General features: G+C 39.9%; 1 protein-coding gene across 2 annotated transcripts in view; it reads right to left on the bottom strand.

Moving 5' to 3' along the window:
• The window catches only part of RELN (reelin), a 298,010-nt gene that overhangs the window by 172,849 nt on the left and 99,486 nt on the right, over positions 1-25,675 (bottom strand). For both annotated transcript variants that reach the window (XM_055807624.1, XM_055807623.1), the window contains exon 4: positions 2,456-2,526. In XM_055807624.1, the coding sequence (XP_055663599.1) occupies positions 2,456-2,526 (71 nt within the window). The remainder of the gene's footprint in view (positions 1-2,455; positions 2,527-25,675) is intronic.

Below are 25,675 nucleotides of genomic sequence, written 5' to 3'. Positions count from 1 at the left end.
GTTGCAGGGAAACCTGAAGACTGATTTCATGGCTGTCGTACACTGTCAGCTGCTCATAGAGCAGTACCTCTGGGTGACCCTTGATGAAGTCAAACCTGATGTTTACAGTTACCACAGTGATATATATTTTGGAGAAGACAAATCCAGAAAGTCTCTGAAGCGACTGTGTATAAAGCAAAGATAATTGCTGGGAAAATCACAGGAAACACAAAAGTCATGAGGCTGTGGGAGACTACGACCAAGTGGGGAAGCTGAAGGCCCTTTCAGGGAAGCGATGCAGGACGTGGCTATCAGTGGCTGGGTGGGAGGAGGTGGCAAAGGGACTGTCATAGCTGAGCAGCCAGGGAAGGCCCAGGGATGGCACATCTCAGCATCTTTTACTCTCCACACACAACCAATACAGGAATCCCATTTTCTCTTTGTTCTGCAGAGTCCCTGCAAACCCAGGGACAGCACACAGTACCACAACTTATTGTTCTAACCAACAGAAGTATTGCTGAAATGTTCATTTGAGGTTAGGTTATGCTCCGAAATTGGAGAAATGTAAAAAGCATAGAAGGGTGAAAGAATTACAGTTTCTGCTGTCAGCTCTCCTACTAAAATCTCCTGGTACAGTATGTCTGAAGAAAGGACTGTCAGAGCCTGCATGGATGGATTTCTACTCAGCAGTCTCTGCTTATCAAGGTGTTTTCCTGTAGCAGGGAGAAATCTTGTTGCTTTGCACATATTCTCCTTGACCATGCTGCCAGTTCTGACACTGACAGCCATATATTCCCTTTCAACTTGCTTGCACATAGCTTTCATCATGCTGGTCACTGCCAGCTCTCTGGCTCTCTGCCACCAATCTGTCTTTTACTTCCTTCTCCTTCCCTTACCTGCTCTGGCTACCACAGACTGCCTCTGGCTGTGATGCACTCACTTCACAGCCCTGCTTTGGAGAAATTCATCTGCTTCTAAGGCTTTTCATCATTTTATGTTGATGACTCTGCAATAGTAATTTTTCTGCTCTTGACTTGTGTCCATCCAGCGAGTAGTCTGTGTGAGATATTCTAACCATCCTCCTTAGCATATCCGAAATGGTGGTCCTGCCAACAATTCTGTTCCCAAATCCCCTTATACTAGTCACTGAAACACTACTCTTCCACACCCACATGATGGGGTTACAATTTATCTCCTGTTTTGAATACCAAATCCATTTTGGTAATTTCTCCAGCTGTTTTTTCCTTCCACACAGTAAAAATACCAATACATGCCTAGCACAATCACCTTCCATCCAGCTCATTATAAACCCCTTCTGATTGCCAGCACCTGTGTTGTTTTTTTCTAATTCGTTCAAAACACAAGCAACTTCCGAGCTTGTTAGCTAACATCTTCAGTCATGTCTCTGAATCCCCCTTCCTACTCCACATTGAAATATTAAAATATTAAAACCTCAAATACTGAAATTGAAAACTGAAATAATTTTCCTTCAGTATCACAGAGGTACTATTCGTCCCTTGTATGAATAACTCAGTATATGCTCCCAACACAACGTTGTTATTGCAAAAGCCATTGCATAGATATTCCCAGATTCATAGGAATAAAACAAACACCTATAGCTCTAATGCACCCAAAAGATGTATTTGGGGGGATTTTCTCTGTCTGTTAATATGAGAACACATCTCTAATTTTGAAGCATTTATGTCAGAGCGGTTTCAGAAACATGGCCTGTATTTCACTGTGTCTTTTCACATGGAAATATCATTGGAATTTTGTGGAGAAAACTGGATGAGCACAGAAATTTCTTTCTCTCCTGTACCAAAAATGGCAGATACCTTCTTACTTCCCACTTTTAATGAAGCAGGTTCAAATCAGTGTACTGTTTGTAGACAACAGCTGACAATAGGACATTTATTTTTAAGTTACTCATCAAAAGGATGTATATGATAAGCTGTGCAAACAATTAGATTTTTAAAGTTTATGTAAGTAAAACATTTTTGTTTAGCTATAAAAATGATCAGATGTTGTAGGTGATGGCCAAAAATTAGATGGCCTACTTTCACAAAATGGGAAGGCAGGTTCTTCCAAAGATACGTGTGAGCTGGATGGTAAACAAAGCTTTTGCTGCAGGCATATTGCATTTTTTGCTTATAGTTAATACAGTGAGGGTTAAAATAGCTTGTGGTTTTGACAAAAAACAAATGTTGGTCGTTGCAGGCTGATTTCAGGGAAGTGTATAACGCAATAGGAGTTACTTTAACTTTTGTATATTCTCCAACATTTAGGAGAGAGGACAGAGGTGGTTCCAAATTAACTAATGGGAAGTATGAAGCCAAAGAAAGTATCAGTTTTAAGAACATAAACCAGATCCTGATACTAAGTTTCCTACAAAATAGCTTTCACGATAAGTAACACTGACAGGCAAGTACAATGGAAAACCACATTTGCCAGATATTTTTAATATGATGGCTCTTACCTCCCTGTTCACACAACTGTTGTGCTAAGGCATCCTTGAATATAACTTGGCCCCTATGAGTAGCTGTAGCCCTGTGAACATAAAAAAGACAACAATAAATAATGTAGTATCCTTATTTATATATGCATATGTATATCTATATGCATGACTAAGCAAATCAGAAGTCCCATTCTGCTTTCTTCCTGTGTTCTTCTTTCTGCATTCTTTCATACTCATAGAATAATTTGTAGGGATTGTTTCTGTGCATTGCAAAACAAAAGTTTCTAAACCAAAACGGCTAGGTTGATAATAAAAAACACTGGCCCAGGAATTCAATGAAGGACATGAGTAAAAGCAAGCATATGGCAAAGCTAACACATCACTATGCCTGAGAAAGCATACCTGTCTCAGTGCAGAACAGAAGAAATGGTTGCAGAGCTGCTGTCCTGTGAAATTAATAGTCATATGATCCAACAGGCAATAGCAATGACAGTACTGTTAAATGCTACTGACAGAAAGGTAGAGCGTGAATGGATGTCCAGAAAGCCTCTCTGGAAACAAAGGGAGAGACGAGTAAGCTCTAGACCCCAGGCTTCTGCCTAACAACTCCAAAAAAAAAGGAGACCCTGCAATATTTTTTTTGGTATGCTGCCTTGGATTTTGCTGCCAATTAAGTTGTTCTTTCTTTTTATTTCCTTCATTGTCCAGGCAAGCTAAAGTGGATTACTTTCTTCCCCCCCCCCCCCCCCTTTTTTTTTTCCCCTCTTTAAATCATCATCATTCTTTCTCTTTTTTTTTTCCCCCTCAAAGAGAGAAGCCCAGTACCTTCACACTGCCTGTCCTCTAACTATTCACTTTCTGAACAGCATACTGTTGTCTTGGTCTCCTCTGGTCTCAGTCTGTCCCCATCTTTGAGAAAGCAATACGCCTATAGCTGCATGTAGAGTTCCTATACTTGAGATCTCACCAGTTTTGTCTAAAGAATAATTATTTCCCACTAATGACCCACAGTTAACAGACCGGCTAATGTACCATGGAGAAAGATTTGTCATTTTATTTTCTCATAATCAGCCAGAAATACGATGCAATTTTATTTGTGTTTCTCTTACAGAGCTGTAATGCTGACAGTGCTAGTTATTCTTTATTTCCAATTGCTCATTTCATCCCTGTTCTCTAAGTGAAGTACTTCACAACTTCAGTTTTATCTCAGAGATTTCAAAACTTTTCAGTATTTGCCAGTGTTGCCTTTGATTTCTTGCAGCCAAACTTCTTCCAATATGTCTAGACTCATACACACTCTTCATACATGTTCTTTATCCTTTCTCCAAGTCGGTAATGAAAATAATTAACATTAATAAGCTCAAGATAGATCCATATGAACTCCTTGAGATAGCCTCTCGGTTCAACAGTATGACATTGAAGGCTACTTTATGTTTTATCAGCCAGCTGTGTGCCCTCTCTAATGAATCGCACCTTACTTGCTTATAAAAATGTCAGGAAGAACCATAAAGGAATAGCCTGAGAGGAAAGCCAAAACATAATTTATTTTTTTTCTTGGCTACTAGGCCAGTTGCACTGACAAGGAAGAACAACAAAAGTAACACATGTAGTATTAAATTTTTCATATATGGTGGATCCTCAAGGTAAAGCCGATCTACAAACTGTCAGAGTACAAACAGGAGTAAAAGAAACTTTGCTGGGATCTAATTTGCTTCCTGCTCATTTAGAAAAGCTCCGTTTATGCCAATGCATGTGTCCAGAAATGCAAAACTACGGTCACCTGATGATCCTAGGGTGTTTAGGGTACTCCCTTTCTCTGCTTGCGGAAAAGCTGTGTTACTTTTTCCATTTGCTTGGATTTTCATGGGCACAGGTAAAGCTGGAACCTTGCCTTACCTGGTGGCAATAGTGTTTTGGCCACAGTCCTGGGAACACGCTACCCGTGTGAGGCTTTGGTTGTAGTCCCTACCATGTGCACCAAGGAAACTATTTTAGGATTTTCATCACTTCTGTAACATACAGCAAAACACCATGCCATCTTCATTAGCATTTCTTCATCTGCTGTCATGACTAGTGACCAGGGTAAAGTATGAACAAATACATTGCCCCAGTGCAAAAAGAAAAGTACGAGAGCTGAGACATTCTATCTCATTTAAAAGAATGAACTAAAGTACTTCTTAAAGCTCTGTTGTGATGAATATGCAAGAAACCATGATCACTACATACATCTCTGCAAATTTCCTCACAGGCGTATGCAGACTCACAAGTCAGAATGGGACCAACCAACCTCCAAAATCAAACACTTGCCCAGGCTTCTTCACAAGGATGAGATATGGTGACGTCCTCTGGCAGCTGGGATGGCAGGGATCCCGCAGCCAGCTTCGGGTCCAACACAGCACCAACAGGCTTGTTTTGCAAATACATTTTGTTGTGGGAATTCCATGTTTTGAGCAAAAACCCTGGCTCACCCTGCTCCTGGGCACATACAAGAAACCGCCACACCTAAGACACAGCAGTTATTTTGCAATTTCTACCCCTCCGCCGGGCTGGCAGGGTACAAGAGAGCACTCTTCGCAGACAGTGAGAAAGAAAACTTACATTAGCATCGGACTGGGGCTTCAGAGATGCTGTTTATGCAATAGCCCAGGATACAATTCAGGGTGTATGCAACAACGATGGCAACCACAAAATTCCTTTATGAGGCAGATAGGAGCAAACTCTCAAAACACGGACCACATGCAGAGGGGAGCTCAAGTATGTGTCTGAATGCAAACAAATACCAAATAATACCAATAATACCAAACTGTGTACTGTTTACTGGATCTCTGCATGCGTGTGAGAAAAAAGGGATTTGGGGAGAGCGCCAGCAGCCAGTTGAATGATCTGCATCTTTTTGTGTCTATCATCCCTTGTTTGATAATGCAGACTAGGAGCCAATTATTGCTGCTCCATAGCAGGAGCAATCTGCACCCTGGGGACAACAGTGCCGTGCAGTAAGGGCACCGCTTCCTACCACATATGCTCACATTAGCATTAGTTTTGCGATGGGCATATGCATGAGCTGTGCACCACCGGTGCAACTTCAGAGAATTATTAAGGTTATTGTTACTGTCAGTTTACCAGTATTATCTGCTTGTTTTTCTCTATATTCATGCTTTATTCATGGAGCAAATGACAACAATGCAGTGCAATTATGCATGAACTAAGCTATTTCTAGGAAAAAGTGCAAAACATACCCTTTTGGTATTGAACTTTCTTTGCTGGTGATATTCCTACCTGACAGGTGAGATTAATGGACCAGGATCACAAAGTTGGATTTTGCACCTTTAAAATTATGTAACATTTGCAACACCATATCCATACCTATATTCACAGTCAAGTCTAAAACCTACATAATATTTCTATTAATTAAAAATAATACTGGCAACACCTGAAAAAGACTCTACCAGAGAAAGCAAACTATTCAACTATTAATTATGGGGGGTTGTTTCCTTGACATACATATCCACTCAATGATTTTTGTGCTGTTTTTCAAAAGTTTCTATACTGTCTTTAATGTAGTGAAATATTGTTTAGATGAAGGGTACTTACTATTAATTGGTGTTACTCTACTCCAGTCTATAGTCCCACTCTGTCATTGTATGCTACTTACTTCCAGCTAAAGGGCAAGTGACTAATCAAATCTAACCCATCAATCAGCCAAAAGGCAAGATGCATGCTCTGCATGTCCCCAGAGGCAATTCCTCACTAGGAACGAATCTTTCCAAAGGGATGAGAAATTAAAGAAAAATGGGAGGGAACAGGAACATCATGACATGGTAAGTGAGAGCTTCAAAAGAAAAACAACTTAGAGGTAATAAGGTTCCTCTTTATATTAACTTCACACTTCCATTAGCCTAGATGTATTTGTCTGCCTGGGGCTATGGAGGAGAGGAAAATGTGTTTTTAAAAGTAGCAAGAGGAGTTAAACTGCTGACAGAGGAAGAAAGAGGTCTGAACACAAGATGACTGTTTCAGGTGTCAAGGCTCACTGTCACTTCAAGGCACCACTAACCCTACGCTTCAATTACAACAGTTCTGTAAAGAATTTTCCTTCCTAAACTGCAACTATTCAAGATGAAATCAGGTGCCAATAAGAATTTTTAGATTGTCTGTCACTGAAAAGCAAAAAAAGAAATATGACTTGCTGATTGTCTACTTGGACTATATATAGCCCACATCACCTGTGAAATAGCACTTGAAGCACCACCCTGCTCTAGTGCCAACAAGCTTAAAAACACTTTATTTGAGTGCCAGCTCCTCTGAACATAGCCTAAGTAATATCAGTTTGGCCCCTGTGCAATGACACAAATCATTCCAGGTGATTTGGGAGAAAGCAAGCTGGAGACACTTGCATACATTCATGAACCTATAGATAGAGAGACGTCCCTCCAGCTTCCTGTTGATTAGATGCAGCATGCTGAGCTGTGCATCCAGGAGCAAAGCACCTGTCCCAGGCCTTCCCCTGAAGCTGTCACCATTTGGTCCTGCTCTGGGGTTTGCACACCTGTAGCTCACTCTGCCCTTACGGGGTGCTTGGCATCTATGTCTTCCCCTGGCGAGGGAAGGCAATGGGACAAATTCATTTGTGAGGAAGCTGGGAAAAGACTCAGATTTCCTACAGTAAAATACCTCATCTCATGAGACCCCAAAAAAGGTTTTCAACAGGACCAAGGAGAATGAGATTATTTTTTCACCCCCTGTGCCCACTGCTATCAGCTGCATTGTGTATCTGTACACAGTGGTTCATGACTGCTTCCTCAGAGTGACATCCCTAATGCCAGCTCCAGGGAAATCAGTGATTGATTATACAAAGCTGAGATCGGTATTCCCAAACCTTACAGTGCTGTTCCCCCCGTGTCAGACCTGATCTGCTTACAGCACAGACTGTGCTCCCTCCCTGCTGCTGTGGTCGGTGCTGAGCGTCTGATGAGCCTGGGCTGGTGTGGAAAATAGCAATGCATACCCAGTAATTGCTGTCATGATTTTTATATTGAAGTAGCTCATATTTCACACTGGATTCACATGCATTGCTAACATGCTTTTGTTACCAAGGGTGCATTTTAAAGAGAGTGTTTCAGCTCAGGAGAGCACAAACAGGAGAGTATGTGGGACTGAGCCATGCATGGACACTGCTTGCGCTGCCTGGCTCTGCCAAGTGCATGTGTGGAAAAGATGCACGGAAGCACTGCCCAGAAGCCAGGGTAGATATATGCCCTTTTCATGCAAATAAACCGGTTGATTTTTAATGCATTGTTAAATTTGGATGACCATCTCTGCTTGTTGGGTTGTCTTGTTTTAGCTCTTGTCTCTTAAAATAAAAAATGCTCCCCAAATGTCACCTTATTAGGAGATTCCAAAATAAAATAACTACAAAAACTAGATAGAGAATAGGTCTTCTGTATCTTAAGTACATAGGGTAGTTGTGTCCAGCCTTTTTTGGTGGGAGTGTAAACACTTTTTTGCAGGGCCTTGCAAAGGTGATTTAATGGCCATTTACTGTGTACGGCAGGAGGTGAGGCCAAGCTGACAGGTGTTTTAGCCCATGTCTCCTATACCATGGCTGAAGCCTTCAGCGACATTTCTTCAAGAGCAGCCAAGACCAACATATTAAACCTAGAGGGAAGATGGTGCTGGTGTTGGAGCCAACAGGTAAAATGCCCAGAGCACTTCTGGCTGCTAATCCAGGAGATGCTTGGGTGGGCAGCTTTCAGCTACTGCTTAAATGCCTCTAAGTTGTTTTTTTCAGTTTCCATTTCACATGCAAGCACAGTCTAATTAAAGTAGCAGGAATTAGATTTGTGTGCTCTGGAAGGCACATTTTTGACTCTGCCTTTTCTTCCCTGTCCCCAGTGGCATCTTCCCAGAGATGCTATTTAAAAAGTCATCTTTCCTGACCATATTCAACTGAAACTGCCACAGAAATTTGGCAGGTAAGATGTAATTACTCTGGTGTAGACATTTCTTCAGGAAACTGGAATTAGCACACTTGCTCTAAAAGCCTTGATCAGAAGCGAAATTTCTTCAGAGGGAAAGGATTAAAACGGCCAGCAAAAACTAAGGTATGTGTCAGAGGGCAAAGAGCAATCACTTCATTTGGGGCAGCTGCCCTGAGCTGAAGTCTGTGATTCACATTCATAAATTATGCTCGTGATTGACCTCATGGATGAGTTAAGACTCCTTTGCCTTCACATAGAGTAAATGCAAGAGAAACAAGAGCCACCTCACCTTCTCCCTTGTCTCTGAATTTCTTTCTGGGGACTGCACATGTAAGGAAAGCAACTGAAAAGTCAACCTAAGGGTGTGCCGAGTATCTTTCTTAAAATTACAATTTTGTTTTAAAAAAATTTGAAAATAATAAAATCTAAGAGACAGAAAATGTAGAATGAATGTCAAAAGCCTTCTCAGCCAGAACCAATAAGCAACAAGGAAAGAAATCAGTCTCCTTTTGCAAATGCTTTTGGTATTAAACCAACATTTAAAGCCACATACATGCATGTCTGCCTATAGAAGCAAGTGCATGTGTACCCGTGTCAACTACCTTTACCTGATACCACACTGTCATTAATAAAACGTGCATCATAACATTGATATGGCTGGCAGAAGCTATCACTGAGTTGGGATAAAACACACTATGAGCAAAGACAGGCTATTTCTCCCTCTCACACACTATCTATGCACTCCAAAAAGCTAATTATAACTCCTTGAGAGTTGCTAGACCCAACCTGCATTCAGCTGGTCTTGCAGAACTTTTATCTCATTCAGTGCACCCCATGCAAAACATGCATTTTTAAAACCTACATCTTCAATCACACTTCAGCCTTTATAAAGCGTGCAGTGGTCCATGCACACTCCTGTGTGTTCACCTGATGTGTACATTTCCAACTGTATACATGGTCCAGTGCACACTTATAAGACACTTATAAAGTGGGTTTTGTTGTTACTCTCTGGTATTTAAAAAAAAAAAAGAAAGAAAAAGTTATATACTTGAGAGGCAACATGATGTTTTGGACTACATATAAGAGCAGGAATACAGCAGTTAAATGGTAACACCAAACCAAAATGAAATGGATTTACTTTTTTTGTGGTTTGACGTGGAGACCTGTGCTAGCCTGTGTACACTTAGGCTGTGCTAGTCTAATTAGGAATTAAGTACAAATTTAAGGGTTTTCTTTAACCAAGATTTGAATAAAACAAATGTTCTCAAGTAGAAAAATAAAGGAGATGAGCATATAATCATAGCCTGTATTACAGAGAATGGATCTAAAGTTACAGCACTGGAAGCAGAAGGGTGTACAGGCAGCTCTGGCCACTACACTTTACAATTTCTAAGAAATTTCTTCTATAGTCCTAAAAAACACAAAACTTTTTTTTGGTTGCAAGGTACAAGTACAACAGAAGGATACAACAACACAGTATATATGCATTATGAAAGAAGGAAAAAGTAAGAATTACTGTTTTAAGCTGTATATAAACATTTTCATTCTCCTTTCCCTTGTATATGAAAGAGGAAAAAAGCAAGAATTACTGTTTTAAGCTGTATATAAACATCTTCATTCTCCTTTCCCTTGTATCTCAGAGAATAAAAAGATGGGGGTTTTTGCTTCTATCTAGTTTCATGTGATGGGAATGATTAGAGTTTCTTGCTGACTGAAAGCAGATTAGGACAACATTTTCTTCTCAGCTACAGGAAATCCAACATTTTCATTAGTATTTTTCATTGTGTGATTATAAAAGAAAGCAAATTCTATTTTTTCTACATTTTAAATAAAGGGTTATTGCAGAGGCATCTGCCAAGTAGGCAGCTCATATAAATAATAGAACAAGCATCCACTGTCTCTCTACTGACACAGTGCCAACAACTGTTTTCTACCTCTTTCAGTGTTTGGGAGAGGATGCTGTCCTTCTCTTAGGTTTTGCAATCTATCATGCTTTATTATCTAGTGAAATATCGATTGTATGGATTTCAGCTTTTTAACACATTGAGTATTTATAACTATTTGAAATCTATATTTAACCCTAAGCTAATGAATGTGTTACATCTTTCTGGTATAATAAATACTGTGTTTCCCAGTTTTTTGCTTGTGTAGTCTTCTAAAGACTATATTTAATCAAGATAGCATTCAAACACCTAAATTATCTTTCAAGAACAAAATGGTCTTTGTCTTTTCCTGTATCACAAGAATAAATGTTACAGTTAGTGCGGATTTTAAAGTACCTGACATCTCCAAAGGAACATAGAGATATTAAGTAAATGGACTTGCAGCACGTACTTATTTCCTATATGCTTCTACAATGAGTATGATCCTTTTCTTATCAACATGTACTAATTAAGTTTGACAGTGTTGATCAACTGGGATAAGTTCAGCAGAGGCCACCAAGATGGTCAGGGCTGGAGCACCTGCCCTGCAAGGAGGGGCTGAGGGACCAGGGCTCATTCAGCCTGGAGAAGAGATGACTCTAGTGGGACCTGAGAGCAGCTAGCCAAGGGAGGTTGTGCAGTTCCCCTCCATCACTGCTGTATTGTAAGACCCAACTGGATTAAAGCCCTAAGCAACATGGTCTGACCCTGCTTTGAGCAGAATTTTAGACTGGGGACCTCCTGAGGTCTCTTCCAGTCTGCATTATCCCACAGACCCATGATTCTGAAGTTGTGCATGTCAGGTAAAAGCAAAGAAATGAAAGCAAGGTTTGCATCTAATCAGATTAATCAACATGTATTTTGAGAACTGCTTTTCATAGCACAAAAGAACTAATAAGTTCATTATGTCCAACACTTTGCGTAAATACCTGTGATATTGATTCTCCCTATCTGTGAGTTTATGGCTATGTATCTCAGAATATCCACCAGAAGTGCCAAGGGTTTTGTATGATTCCAGAAAATGAAGAGTTTGCAGGTAGTTGATGCTCTAGGTTTTCTGGTGTGATACATTTTCACATGAAAGCTGATAAGAAATAACACGTTCAGCTAATACAGTGAAAATTTAAAAACATGTAAAACCTAAAAGACTAAAATCTAAAACAGCATATAAGATCCTATGATGAAAACAATGTTGCTTTTAAAAGCTCCTAAATAACAGGAAAAGGATGATTTTAAGGCCACCTTTTCAGTTCACTGCTTTCATGCCATCTGGATCGCTATTCATTTCCCAGTTAAGGTTTTAGCAGACTGCCATAACTTGCTTTAGCTGCCCACTCTCCCGAAGGATGATGCCAGCATCTGTGGATGAGCTGGACCATAGAAGAATCTGAAACCTCATCCCCTGTATGCTTTACAACCCACACAGAGAAATCTCCAAATAGCCAAATTAACCTCATTTCTTAAAACCCACTCATTTCAATATTAATTACAGAGATGCAACTGGTGCATCCATAATGTCAAAATCAGCTTACAAGGGAAGGATAAAACCTGCCTCTTTAGTTGAAAGCTAGAAAGTGTTCATCAAAAATCGAACTGTCCACAGGCTGCACTGCAGAGCACACGGGTCGGGCAGGTTGCCCTTCCTAAGGCTTCACCCAGCGCTGAAATATTACACTCCTCTAACGTTTCTTTGCACTCTTCCCACTGTCCTAAATGTTTTCAGAGGACTGAAAAACAAATGAAGTACGCTAACCTTTCACAGACTGATAAAAATCAAACTAAGGAAGAATCTGCTATAGTTGTTATTGAAAAACTGTTAATGTCTCCTTGCTCTCACTCACCTCCAGCTTGGTGGGAATGTAGTGAGCGTCTCGAAAAAAATGCAGGGTCACTAATCATACAATGGACAGTTACTTCTCCTGCATGGTTTTTAATTTTCAGCCAGATTTATGTATTGGAAGAAAACATATCCCTGAAGACCATACCAGCTTACAAATAGAAATAGGCAGGTGAAATACTACCTTAGGAGAATAATCAATACCATCAGCCACTGAAAAAATGTCAAATTTGTTAAGTATCACAGAACTCCAGCCAAAATAAGCAGGGGGAATAGCAACAGGTACACAGCATAAACTGGAGAGACTATGGTGAGGAGGCCTGCCATCGATATCAGGAGCTGGAGGTTCTGGGGAAGGTTAGGAGGCTATTCAGGGACCCTGGGGGTATTGCAGGTGAGGCTGAGATGTGGTGTTGAGGGCACCTGGGAGTATTCCAGTGTGGGTGCTATAGGGCCTTATTGCCTATAGATGTAGGAAAAAGGGCTTCATGGATCCTGCTGCTCACGGCATAGTTAGGCATTTCTTCAACAAAGATGTTTGTTTCAGAAATGCCCATTTGAGTAATATCTTAAGGTTTGGATTAAAAGACAGAGACCCAAACTATCTAAACCATATCCAATCTCTACCACCTCAGCCAGAGAGATCAAAAAAACCCCAGATGTAAAAGAGAACAATCTGTTCTCTGTGCCCCTCCACAATAGGTCCTGTCCTCCAGCTCTGCTTTAGAAATCAGCAACTTTCAGCAGCTGTTTGAGCTGAGCAAAGCTCTTGTGCTCCCCTTGCAGGGTGTTAGCAATGGCTCAGCATTCCTTGGTGCTGGCCTCCACTTCTGCTGTGGATGGGAGCTCTGTCCCTGTGAGCTGGCAGCTGTGGTCAGGACCCAACTTCCCCACCTGCTGCCAGCTCCAAAATGGGTGAGTTCAGCTGCTTCTGAGCCATGGCAGAATTTTTTCTTCCTCCACCCAGGAGACCTTGGCCTGTCCACACAGACTCATCTTCACCTCCAAGAGAGGATCACAGGATCATAAGAAAATCCAGGTTGGGAGGGACCTCAGGAGGTCTCCAGACCAACCTCCTGCTCCAAGCAGGATCAGCTGCACTATCCAAACACGTACAGCCCTGCTATGCCTTTTGCCACATTGCCCAACAGCACGTCCAGGGTTGTGGTTCTGGTATTTGCAAATGTTTTTGCATAATAAAATACTGCCAGGTTTATCAAGATTATGTTAAACAGAAACTGCTGTGTGAACTTCAGCTTGAACTGGTCAGCCACTTGACACAGGCATAAATAATCTCAATTTACAACTCATTTGGACAGCAGCCTCCCATATAATATACTGTTCCAACAATAATGAGTTTGAATTCATGTTTCTCATTAGGAAACAAACCGTGATTTATCTTACTTGGAAATACATTACCCACTAAGCTACATTGCCATAGTATCTCTTTTTGATACTAGTTGATAATAATTCTTTAAGCCTATAATTAAAAAAGACATCAAACTCTAAAAACCTTTCTCTTAAAGTAAAGTATTAATGAAGAGATTTATAACTACAGCCTTGAAAGAAATCAAAGTAACAGAGAATCTAAGCAATAACATAAGTACTGCCAGGATAGATGGTTGGTCTCGCTTCTTTGTTAATGACTCATTTTTCCTCGGAGCACAGATTTTTTTCAGAAAGCTTTGGCAGAATAAGCACAACACTAGAATGAATCTTTGTAGGAAAATATCCTGTTGATGTTCTGAGACTCTTTAGCACATTCCCAATACTGGATTCCCTATATCCCAAAGGAACAAAAAATGGCAATATTGGGTGAAATGCAACCAGACTTCGACTCTTCATTTATTTGCTAATGACAGTTTCCAATCAAAAGGAATACACTGGGAATTCAGTTCAGTAATGTTGTTAGGAAGGTGAACTTTTCAAATACACACAAATAATTACTGCTCTGTTACATGAAATATTGCTTGGGAGCTCAAATTCCCATGTCTGGAATCCCAAATACCAAGTATTCCAGATGAAGGCACTCATCAGAGACTTGCACATCTGGTGCTGTACACAGCAGAGTGGTGCTGGAAATGAGTAAAATTCATCTGTAATTTGTATAGCTATGAAATATATGGTTGATTAATAAAGCAGCAAACTTGAGGTAACACAATGATAAAAGGGGACTTCTCAAAACTGATATTCTAATGGGGTTTTCGGAGTGTCACAGGTTTTAAGATTTTTTTAAAAGACTGCATTAAATAAACAACAGCAAAAACTGTGGGTTTGTTCTTGCAAATCTCTCCTCTTCAACTAAGGAATTTTGGGTAGTAGGTCCACCACCGCATTTAATACAAACCCCTGTACCATTAGGGAAGAGACACTTCTCATAAGCTGCTCAGGATAAATTCAGGAGTGTGTCAGAGTAAATCAGGTTTTCTAAAACCCTGGCTAATCTGAGCACTCCCTTTGGCAAAAACATCTGAAATATTGGTTCCAGCCAGAGTCCCTTGGCAATGGGAAGCAGTTGCATCACATCCTTGAGATAAATCTTCCCATGTAGTCTAAGCAAAACCAACCAGACTTCTGAGCATTGCCATTACAGATGGATTCCCAACAGATACTAGATTTGATCACATAAAGGTACCACAAATATTTCCTATTTTGAAAGGCGATTTCCTATTTTGAATGGTCACCAAACACCTGTTGATCTCTGCAAAAAAAATCCCATGTCTACACAGAGAATGGCTGAAATCTTGAAAAACTACAACAAAAAACCCCAACATATCATAGGCTAGAAAGTACCTTGTCCCTCTGGGTGGGATGGATGTGGCTGTGAGTCACAGGACTTGAAGTAAGACCCATCAGACAGATGGAAGAAATAGCAGTGAACTGTGGACTGGTAAAGGTGTGTGGATGACAGAGATACAATTATCAGTTTAGAAGAAATCAAGACATACCCGAGAACAGCATCTAAAAACAACGCTGTAAAAGTAGCAGCCCTATCTATGCAGTATCACTTGTTTGGCACATGCTAAGGACATGGGCAGACTTCATCCATTGGCAAAGATTAACCCCGCTATGTTATTCTACTAGGAAGGCTGTGAAAAACAATATATTGCAAACAAATAAAATACAGTTGGTGATCTATGCCTTTTAGCTTCCAGATACATCGATTTCTGAGAATCCGTCAACCAAACAGCTCATAAGTTTGGATTCCTTGCATGACATTACTGCCCATCTCCTTTTTTTATTTTATTGACCTGAAGCCACTCCCTTGCATTTAAATTGAAGACCTGGGTTTATATATTTATAATACTCAGTGGACACATATTCACATGTACCTTTTAGCTTTAGAATTTCAAAGACGTTATCTATTTCTATTTCTCAGTATATATTGCACCTAAACATTGCTGTGGCTTTATTATTGATTCTGTATAAAATTATATAAAAAATTATCAGAATTCTTAAACTAAGAGAAATAGAAAACATCCTAAATATTTTTAGATACATTTAGTCAACTAGAACATGAATCTTGTCCAAGTTTCCATTCACAAATACTTTGAACTACACTTGCTACAAAAATTTTCTAGCTGTCTTGCTTACTTTTTCGCAGCTGTTAGTGCCATGGTGGAAAAGTGTTTTCAATATTTTCCACGCTGCTACTTGGCCTTCTGAAGAGTTTACCAGTAAGAACATTGTAAAGAATTTTAATCTGTTTGTTTGAGAAAGTATGATTGAAATTGCTCTTTTTTTCCCAGGCTACTTCATATGCTTCATTATGCAGAACAAAAGACATTACATTTCAGAAAGTATTTGGTTTTTAAATGCTAAGGTTTATTCCCTAGAGTATAAATATTGGTCCTGCTGAATTGTATTTATAGGAACTGCACTTATATTCCTTAATAGTCTATTTTAAAAACTATTAATGCTTTGAAAAAATGTTTATATGAATTAACAGTTCTGAAATTTGTATCAAAATAAATAAGAATATCCCATTTTAATTTTTGGAAATGCACTTTAAAAAAAAAGATCCTGTTTAAAGCCTTGCATTTCTGAAGTCAGAAACCCATGGCTGCATTCCTGATGCCAGGTATGCTGAACCATGCTGCTTTGTGATTTTAAGATGAGTTTATTAGGTACCAGTTTAACTTAATGTATTTTCCTGTGCACCTCCACACAGTGGGAGCGTGTACACAGTCATTCTGCACCTGAAGTGAGGAGCAGTGATTTCTAAGCCACAGAAAGCTCATTGCTTGCAGCCACATTGGTATCATCTTTCTCTTAGTCTCTCAAGTCACCTCAAACCCCTCCTGGCTGAGGAGAAATTTGGTTAAACATGTGCCCAGCCAGAGCTCCTTGCCAAGCATGAGCTGCCCCAAAGTTTTCTCCCTGTGATCCTCTTGGATATGACAATCCCTCCCAGCGTTTCCTTCAGCACAGTCCTTCAAACACCCAAGCTAATATATTAAGACACTTAAACTGCTGCCAGCTTTCATTGGAATGGACCTACAAGTTCAAAAATAATTAGTTTAGGGAGAATGACAGACACCGTTACCATTGCAGAAATATATCTTACACTAAATTAAATTGGATTTCCCTGCATATTTTCTCTCCCTGTTTTTAACTGGCACAGGTACCTCTTAATGCTGGTGACAGAAAATTTTAGCATTACTTAATGACTGTCTGAAAACTGGACAGCTGCCCAGGAGAAGGATCTGTACTATGTCACCATGCACAGCAGCTACCCATTTTAAAACATAACCTTCCTAATCAAAGGACACATGAGATAACGAAGAAAAATTACCCTAGTCACTGTTGTTTCAGAAGTACTAGAAGATGAAATGAGTTTGCAGTTACTTATTGCAGTGTTAACCTCTGATCCTAAAGGAGCTCTGGGGTCTTAGGCACGTTAATGTCATTAAGTAGGTACATGATAGCTCTTTACTGAGCACCCTTATGCCCTGCCTAAGGATGCCAAAACTAACAAGATATCCATTTTCTTTGCAAAACTGAGAAGAAGGTGTCTAGTATGCTGCAGTTTGGGTGCTGGCTGCCTGCTGAGGTGGGAGGGATGCCCGGGGTCCTGTAAGGAAGACTTGGAAATCTGTGGGCCACAACCTCCTACGAGACCAAGGGATCACTCAGGGTCCACACACCATCCCTAAACTCACTGGTCACACCCTTAACATCACCCAGCACAACAGCGGGAGGAAAGGCATCATTGCAGGGGGGAGGAGGAGCCAATGAAGCACTGAGGATAAAGCATTTTTGGAAGATTGGGACGAATAAAATACTAATGGCAAATTCTGATTTTCACATACAGATGCTTTTTGTTCTAGAAGAGCGTCTAAATCTTGTTTAGAAATAGGACAGAACTCTGAACTGCAAAAGGTAAAAAGGCAATATTAAGCCGAAAACTTCCCTTCCAACATATTTTTAAGTGAAAATAAAAGAAAAAAAAATCTTCTAGCTTTGTGTACAAAATTTTATCATGTTTAAATCGATTTTTTCCTCATTCTAATACAAAGGTTCTTCTAATCTTAGTGAAAAGTAAAATATTGTCTGTTAATAAAGCTTTTAGCTTTTGATTCTTTGTAACCTTAGCCTTTTAGTCAGGCCTGCAAAGAGAACAGAAATTCCATTTTGGGAGGCATGTCAGCACTGTGCAATGTGCTTCCCTAGCATCTCAGAAAGAAATCCAGACATTCTGAAATTTTCATCAAATGAAACAATAAAAGCATAACTTAGAGCAGATAAAAAGATCTTCTTTAATTTTTCACATATTTAATTACAACGTAGGATATACTTTGTGATAATTTTTAGAAGTCATTTAAGAAGGAAAATTGTAACTATCTTCCCAGACTTCCTCCTGCCAGCACACTTCTGCTTGCCATTTGCCACAGGGCTGCAGGGAAGAGAACTGTGGTCCCCACTGTGTGGGTAACACAGCCCCAGCATCAGTGAAGCAGAGAGACCATGGGATGTCCTGCCTCCACTGCTCCAGACCAGGGACAGGCAGCTGTGGCAGCAAGCTGCAGTGAGGAATAAGGGGAATACAATTCTTTTCCGCATTGATCTGTGCTTATTCCAGATTTATATTCACACAGGACAGGGCATGAAAGCTGTGACACAAGGAGCCTGAAGTCTGATTTCTCTCCCTGTCCAGTGATATGCTATTGGTTTTACAGTACTTTGTTTCAAGTGAGAAGAAGAGTTTAAAATAGTGAACAAAAAATCTTCCATCCTTTTCATAAGATAGCGGTTTTTTCTAGTTTTGATTTAGGCGTAAACATTAGTATTCTCCCATGAATGTAACTCCTTTCAGTCATACACTTAAAATACGTGATGACTATTTTAGTAACTCCAAGAAATGTCAAACAGAACGTGTTCCACTTCTTGCAGCAAGGCAATGAACAAACTTCTATCAAATGGCAGCCCTGGAGTCATCCACAGATCTTGCATAACTAACACCTCTAATAAATTGCATTAGCAGCATGAAGAGTTAAATCTTCTTGCTTCAAAATTACCATTGTAAGTGAATGATACTGTGAAGAGTTCATATGCACTTGGAATAATATTGAAGTAAAAGTACACTTCCAAGTCAGTGCTGATTCTAAATTTAGGCTTTGCAAGAATAATTTTTGTATATAAACTAAATATGTACATAAAATTAAGACAAAGTAAATAGATAAAAGATAAATCTTGTTATAGGCTTTTTGATGCTCTGGATTTCAATGCACTAATTCAGGAGGGATTTAAAGATGTAAGTAAAGACTAAAATGAAAGTTTATTTATATTTCAGCAGGGATAAAAGTAAAAATAATCATAAGAAATAGTAGAAAGGGTTAGGTTTTTAAAATGTAATTTAAATAATCAACAATAGTATTTATTGCACAGAATAGGTAAGACTTGTCTTTAAATTTATAGATTCCCTTAAGAATCATTTTAGGTATATTCATGTAAATATATTCCTTCTTGGCTTGTGGTAAAAATAACGATACCATTTGCACCCAAATAAATAAAAACACAAATGTTATTCACTTGACAAACTGCACTGTATTGCTATATATTATTCTCATACAGAACATAAGGGCATATAGAGAAGGTCTGAAATGCAATCAGAAGAGGTATTGTAAAGCATATTTTTGACACCTTGTAGCCCAGCCTACACCTAAATGAGAGATTGGTGCCTCTTATGAATTAAACATAATTCTTGATTTATGTTCTGTTACTCTTGTATCAAAACCCATAGTTCCAGAGCAATGTCACTGCGAATTCATTTAATGATATTGATGATATATCTAACACAGAGAATACAAAGTAACAAGCAGTGCAGAGCGTGGCTTTATAAATCACTGCTATAGAGCATTAGGCAATAAATAACAAGCCATTAATTCACTCTAAATTATGCTAAAATACTTAAACTACTTGTGCAGCAAATTATAAATACCTGCCATTTCTTGTAAAAATGTGAAAGTTCTGAACAAGAAATTTTATCAAATAACATTATATATGCCAGACTTCAGATTAACTGGGTTTGGATTAGACCTTCTTTCTTTAAAACAAGAAGCAAATTGCAAAGAAAATATTGCATCTGTGTCATCCTCAACATTATACATAGTCCAACAACCCAGCGTGCCAAACCATTTCCAGTACCTTTATTTCTGAATTATTCATCTGCTGCTACGAGTTACTGACTTGACCACATAGGCAACTATCCCAACAACTAGCAGTGCTGCTGCAGCTCTTCAATTAAATATGAAGACCCATGTCCTGAAAGTTCACTCCGAGTTATCAGCACCTTATCTCATGAGAAGATCTCATGCCGTGTGTGTACACCAATACTCACACTATGCTTAGTAAGGCTCACTGCTCATACTATACTGTCCTGTGCAATGTGATGTAAAATAGCAGAATCTGGTCCAACAGAGATTAGGAAACATTTTCCTTAAGAAAATTAAAATTAGAGAGCAATGAATGATAAATTTACAAATCATCTGACACTAAAAATAGTTAGGAGTTGTTAAGGTTGAGAGCCTTTTGCAGGAAAAACAGCTAATTTGTTTCTTATGGCCTGCTTTCTAGTACTTTGGGGAATTTCATTTCAAGTGTTGGTTTTTCTGCAATTACTCAGCATGAGTTATGTATCTTTTTCTCTGTCTGAGAAATAGTAAAACCATGGCCAATTATACTTATTGGCTATAAGTTTTTGACCCCTTTAGAGATCAGATTTCAGATGCTGTACAATTTGTGAGGTAGCAACCGTAAAACTGGATTACGACCCTGTTGTGTAGGTCATGAGTGATGTCATGGATGTTACAACCGTAAAAGAAGTTTGCTTCCCCAGAAACGGCAGCAGTCCTGACATATGATCCCAACAGGGAAGCCCCTCACATAAAGTTGTGCACAAACATCTCTCCCTCCTTGCTGGATCTGCTAGTGGCTACAGAGGACACGATCAGAGAAAAGTAATTGTGCTCAAAAGAGCAAGACTGTAAGCCTAAGAAATCTGGCTAATGGACTATGCACCCGGCCATGCTGGCTGAAGGCCAAATATCGCTCTTTCAGGGTACTTGGCCTGGCTAGTCAAACAAAAAAGGGAAAAATAGCAGTCTGACAATTTGTATGCTGTTGCACTCAGGATGGCTTTTTCATTCCTTCATAAGTCTATTAACACAAAGGAAAAATTCTGGTCTTAAAAATCACAGTGAAAAAGCTGAGGGCTGAGTGCAGGAGAACAACACTGTCCCCATTTCGTACACTTTATGATAAAACCTTTTCATGATCACTTTTTATCTTAAAAAAAAAAAGTGCTTAAAAAAAGGAAATAAAATTGCTTGAATTATTACAACAGACAATCTGTGTCGAGCCTTGGTTTAGCCTTCCCCCAAACTCTTGGTTCCTTCCACCTCTGCTCCTCTCCCCAGTAAACCAGTGATCTCCAGTACTGAGTTACCTCCTACTCTGACATTTTGATAGTGGAGATTTGAGGCTTGCCACGGGCATAGACACGCCAGCAAAACTAAACAAAACAGCTCTGGAAAAATAACAAAGTCGTCACTCAATGGTTTCTAATTTTCCCAAAATTTCTGTAAGCAGGGTACTCACTTTCCGCACAGACTTGTCCCAGCCCTGCCCTTTACCTGCACATCCAACGAGCTCCGCTGTCTCACCACAAGCTACAAGCTCACTCCTCTTTTTTTTATTTCCCAGACATTTTTTTCTGTTCCCACCCATTTCTGTATTTCCCAGAATAATCCTAACGATTTGCCAATGGGAAAGACAGTAAACAGTTCTTTCTAACTATCCCATCTGGAATTATATCTCCCATTTTAACTTTTCCTTTGAAAATAAACCACTCAGTCTAACATTGCTTTAACTATGTTTTTAGAATAAAAATGTAATTATACTCTACACATACGAACTTCAATGCTAAAATTTAACTCCATCTATCCATAACTGTTGCTGGGAGACCAAAGATTATGCTACTCACTATAGGTCTTCCCCTTGCTTTTTATTTCAACAACCTCCAGCAGCCCTTTACAAGCCAACAGCTGCATAGTACTTTTGCTCTTTAATTTGTTTCAGTGGTTGCGTGAGCAGATTGAGGTCAGTATAATGCCCTCAAAATTCCTAGTGGCAAACTGCTGGTGTTACGTCTATTAAATCTGAGATGGCCACAGCCCAGACTTTTCCACATAAAAAATTCTGAGTCTGATCCAGTTATCCAGCTTTGGCGCAGGTTATTTGATACAGAACCCAAATGTTCCCAAAGAGACACAGCAGCAGAAACTGAACTCCTACATTGCAATCGTTAGATACAGGCTAAGCATCCGGAATTCAGCCTTTAGAGACCAGACTCAACTGTAAAATTCATCAAAATAGAGCTTTAAAATATAAAGACAAATATAGACTTCTTATATGAACAATGACAGCCCAAGTCGTGACTGGTTTTCTAGCTACCGTCTCAGCTGTATTTCCTAATTCTAACAAAACCCTGAAATTAAGTATTGACAGCAGCGTAAGTTACACTTTTCATGTTTTGCCTTAGATGACCAGCAATCAGTGTAGCTGAAGACAGCTATTCTTAGTCTGACGCTATTTTGGTAACACTACTGCTGATTTAACTTTGCCCGTACAGACTCCGAATGCATAACTTGGCACCACGTGCAGCAGGCAGTCAGCTTTCTGTGGGTGCACGGGCCATGCTGTGCTGCCCAGCCCCGGCTGGAAGTGCTGTGGGCCTTTGGCAAGTGCTTAGTAAGTAAATCTACAGGAATGCACAGGCATGAAAAGTATTATTACATTGCTATTTGTTATGCTAATTTTGTTAAGGGTCTGTCAGGATTTCATTATAAACCTTATTTTCAAGGGGCTCATAAATCAACCATGAAACATATCCTGTGCTCACACTTTCATGCAAAGAATAAGTCCTAATAATATTATTGTCATTATTTTGCCAATTTAAAGCGAAAAAAGAAACAAGGTTTATTAAAATTCTACTTAATATTTTTTAAAATATAATCTGAAAGTTTAAATATATTATTAAAGCACTGTTAAAGAGAGCAACGCAAAACTCCAGCACTGGCAAACACTGAGCTTACCCTGTGATTTTGTTACTATCTGGAAATGTACTGAAACTCACGAAAACTTCATCTACTTGGCCTAATGTTAATGTTGCGGCGGCGGTCTGTACCCCTCCCTTTCCCTGGATGTCACCGGGTGTTCAGTGCTCCTCAGTCTACCAGCTACACCCCAAAACCTCCATAGAGCAGAGAGCCCCAAGACACATGCCACAACCCTTGGGGCTCTGGAGCATGCGTAGCTCCAGGACTGGCTCCCAGGTAAAAGGGAGCATCCTTGGGACAGGTTAACTACTCTTTCCTGGCTTTGGCACTCCCTGATAGCTCCAGCTAGGAATTCACATGCCAAGTCACAGTCTGCCCCAGAAAAGCCCTGCTGCCAAAACCAGGTCAAAATCCCAGAGTTGAAATCCAGCTTAACTACCATACTATGAGACAGATACAGATCAAGAGCTATGAGCTGCTGATGCAAATACACTACATTTACCAAGCTAAACTATACCTTACCAAACTAAACTACCTTTATTGATAAATGTAACAGTCATCCAATAGTCATCGATATCCTGCTACAGAACATATGTCAATTCAGAAATACTTGTTTCTGATCTTTTTATTATTTTTTATTTCTTCTCCTAGTCCACGGGGGCTTGTAGCCAAAAGTATTCCAGAGCTCTGAACATAGTCACAAACAGTAAACCTAGCTACTAGTTAGATCCCTGGTGGGTTACAAATCAACCATGGAAATATACTGAAAAATATAAGTAAACATTCCTGACATAACCTAAATACTAGCAAGAGCGAGATCTTTGTTCTTATTTTTATTTCATTCAGCTAACACATACTAACAATCTGTAACCTTAGTGTCCTCCTGACATGCTTTAGTTTTGCATCACAGCAACACATTAAAAGATCAACCCTTAAAAGCTTAACAAAAAAAAAAAAGGCCAAGTGCAATCTATATGCGCTGAAACTAATGACTTTTATGACAATGTACTAATCCACCATATTAGTCTGGCAATCTAATACGTGAACGCCCAGAGTCTTAGTGTCTACAGGTTGTGCCATATGGCACTGCAAATTTAGATTTAAATTTGGCTTCAATATCACAACGGTCATCTCTTTAAAGGCAGAAATAAATGTGCTAATAGATACATGAGCAATGTATTCTTTTTCACAAATTTAAGATTAAACAATAAGCACTTTTCAGAGGCATGACTTACTCGCAGGGACCACAGTACTCTGCCAGGATTGTGAAATTTTTCACTACTGCCAGGTACGTTGCTGCCACAGGAGAGCTACAAATGAGCCTTGTAAGAAGGAGAAAAGGCTGACATGGATGTTCTGTGTAACATGGTGCAGGGGCAGTGGGTGGTTTTAAAAAAAAAAAAAAAAAAAAAGAGGAAATGATACGTTAAAGAAAATACCATACAAAGAGAAATATCTGTGAGACCGTACTTTAGTTTCCATAGTAAAAGGTCCTGAAATCCTTGCATGGGCTAGAAAAAATGAAACGTATCCTCATTGTACTTCAGAACACAGATAGTGTCATTACTGACTTCAGATCTGTTTGCCCTCCCCAAATAGGAAATAAAGCTGACGGTCCTCATCTGTCAGCATGGGCAACTGCTTACAGCATTAAACTAGTGGTTCTCACTCAAGAGCACTTCACATGGCTTTGTGAGGGAGGAGGGCGGGATCCCTTCCCCTGGCAATCCAAGCTGCAGATGTCTGCTGGTGGAGGAGGCAGGAGCCACCACAGCGCAGTTGTTGCCTCCTGTCCAGGTGGGCAGAGACCTCCCAGTCGTGACTGTCGCAGCCAGGCTAAGCTAGCAGGAGAGGGATGTGATCTACCACCAACATTAGCTGATAGTGCAAAGAGCATCTCAGAAGCAGAGCTGTTTTTTCCATCTCTTTACTCACTTGACTCTGGGACTCCTGTTTGCGAAGAACTACCAGAAAAATGGAAAAAAAAAAAAAAAAAAAAAAAAGTTCCCTAACAAGTTCAAGGCTCCACAGAATAAGAAACCCATTGCTCAAAGCTAGTGGGAGACACACCACCATCCTGTGAAGCAATTATGTTTTCATCATGTTAAGTAACAACAGAGGTCCAACCTCTTGGAACCTTTTTTGCATGGAGGTCACTTCAAAATAGACTCCTTAAAAGAAAAAAGGCAATAATTTGTACATAGATAATTGGAACAATGAACTAATTGCCCATACTATTTAAAACATAAATCTCTGGCTAAGAACATTGGTACACATGAAACAGTGCCAGCTCTGGACAGTAGCTCCAAAGCTGGGCACTTCACCCAAAGCAAAGGTCAACTCTCTTTGTCAAGCAGGAAAATACTCGAACAGATTTCATAGCTGCTGGCGAGGTAAAGTGTCACAGCTGAAATGTTTGCCCTTGCAGACATCACTGTTGAAATTTTGCATGACTTTCAGCATGATTTGAGTGCCGCAAGGGGATCTGGTGGTATGTAGGGCACATGAGCCTGGGAGAGCAGCCCAGAGAGCCCAGCTACAGATGCACCAGGGTGCCTCACCGAAAGTTTTCTAGGCATATGGACTCAGGCACGTGTCATTTCCACAGCCTGATGAAGGCAGAGGGTCTCCCAAACTCCCAGAAGGGACACTGGTGTCTGACCAGCCATCCTCCTGCACATCTACCTCTCAACAACGTCCTGAATCCAGCTCCAAGCAAAGTGGCCTCAGTCACTTCCGTAAACCACAGAAGTTAGTTTCCTCCATCTTTTCAGTGACAGACAAAAAGGCAAAGTAGCAAGCCTGGAAATAGTCAATATTGACTCAGTTCCCACCTTGGTCCTAAGATCTGCCTTCAGAGAGCAGGGCTTTTCTGACTCACTTATAAACTAAAACCTTCCATTAAACCCTGGCGCTGCACAGCTTCTTACAGACAGAGGAAGGAG

Source organism: Falco peregrinus, chromosome 6 (assembly GCF_023634155.1).
Source record: "Falco peregrinus isolate bFalPer1 chromosome 6, bFalPer1.pri, whole genome shotgun sequence".
Lineage (NCBI taxonomy): Eukaryota > Metazoa > Chordata > Aves > Falconiformes > Falconidae > Falco > Falco peregrinus.
The sequence above is the reverse complement of the archived record's forward strand: the minus strand, read 5'-3'. Positions and strand labels throughout refer to the sequence as shown.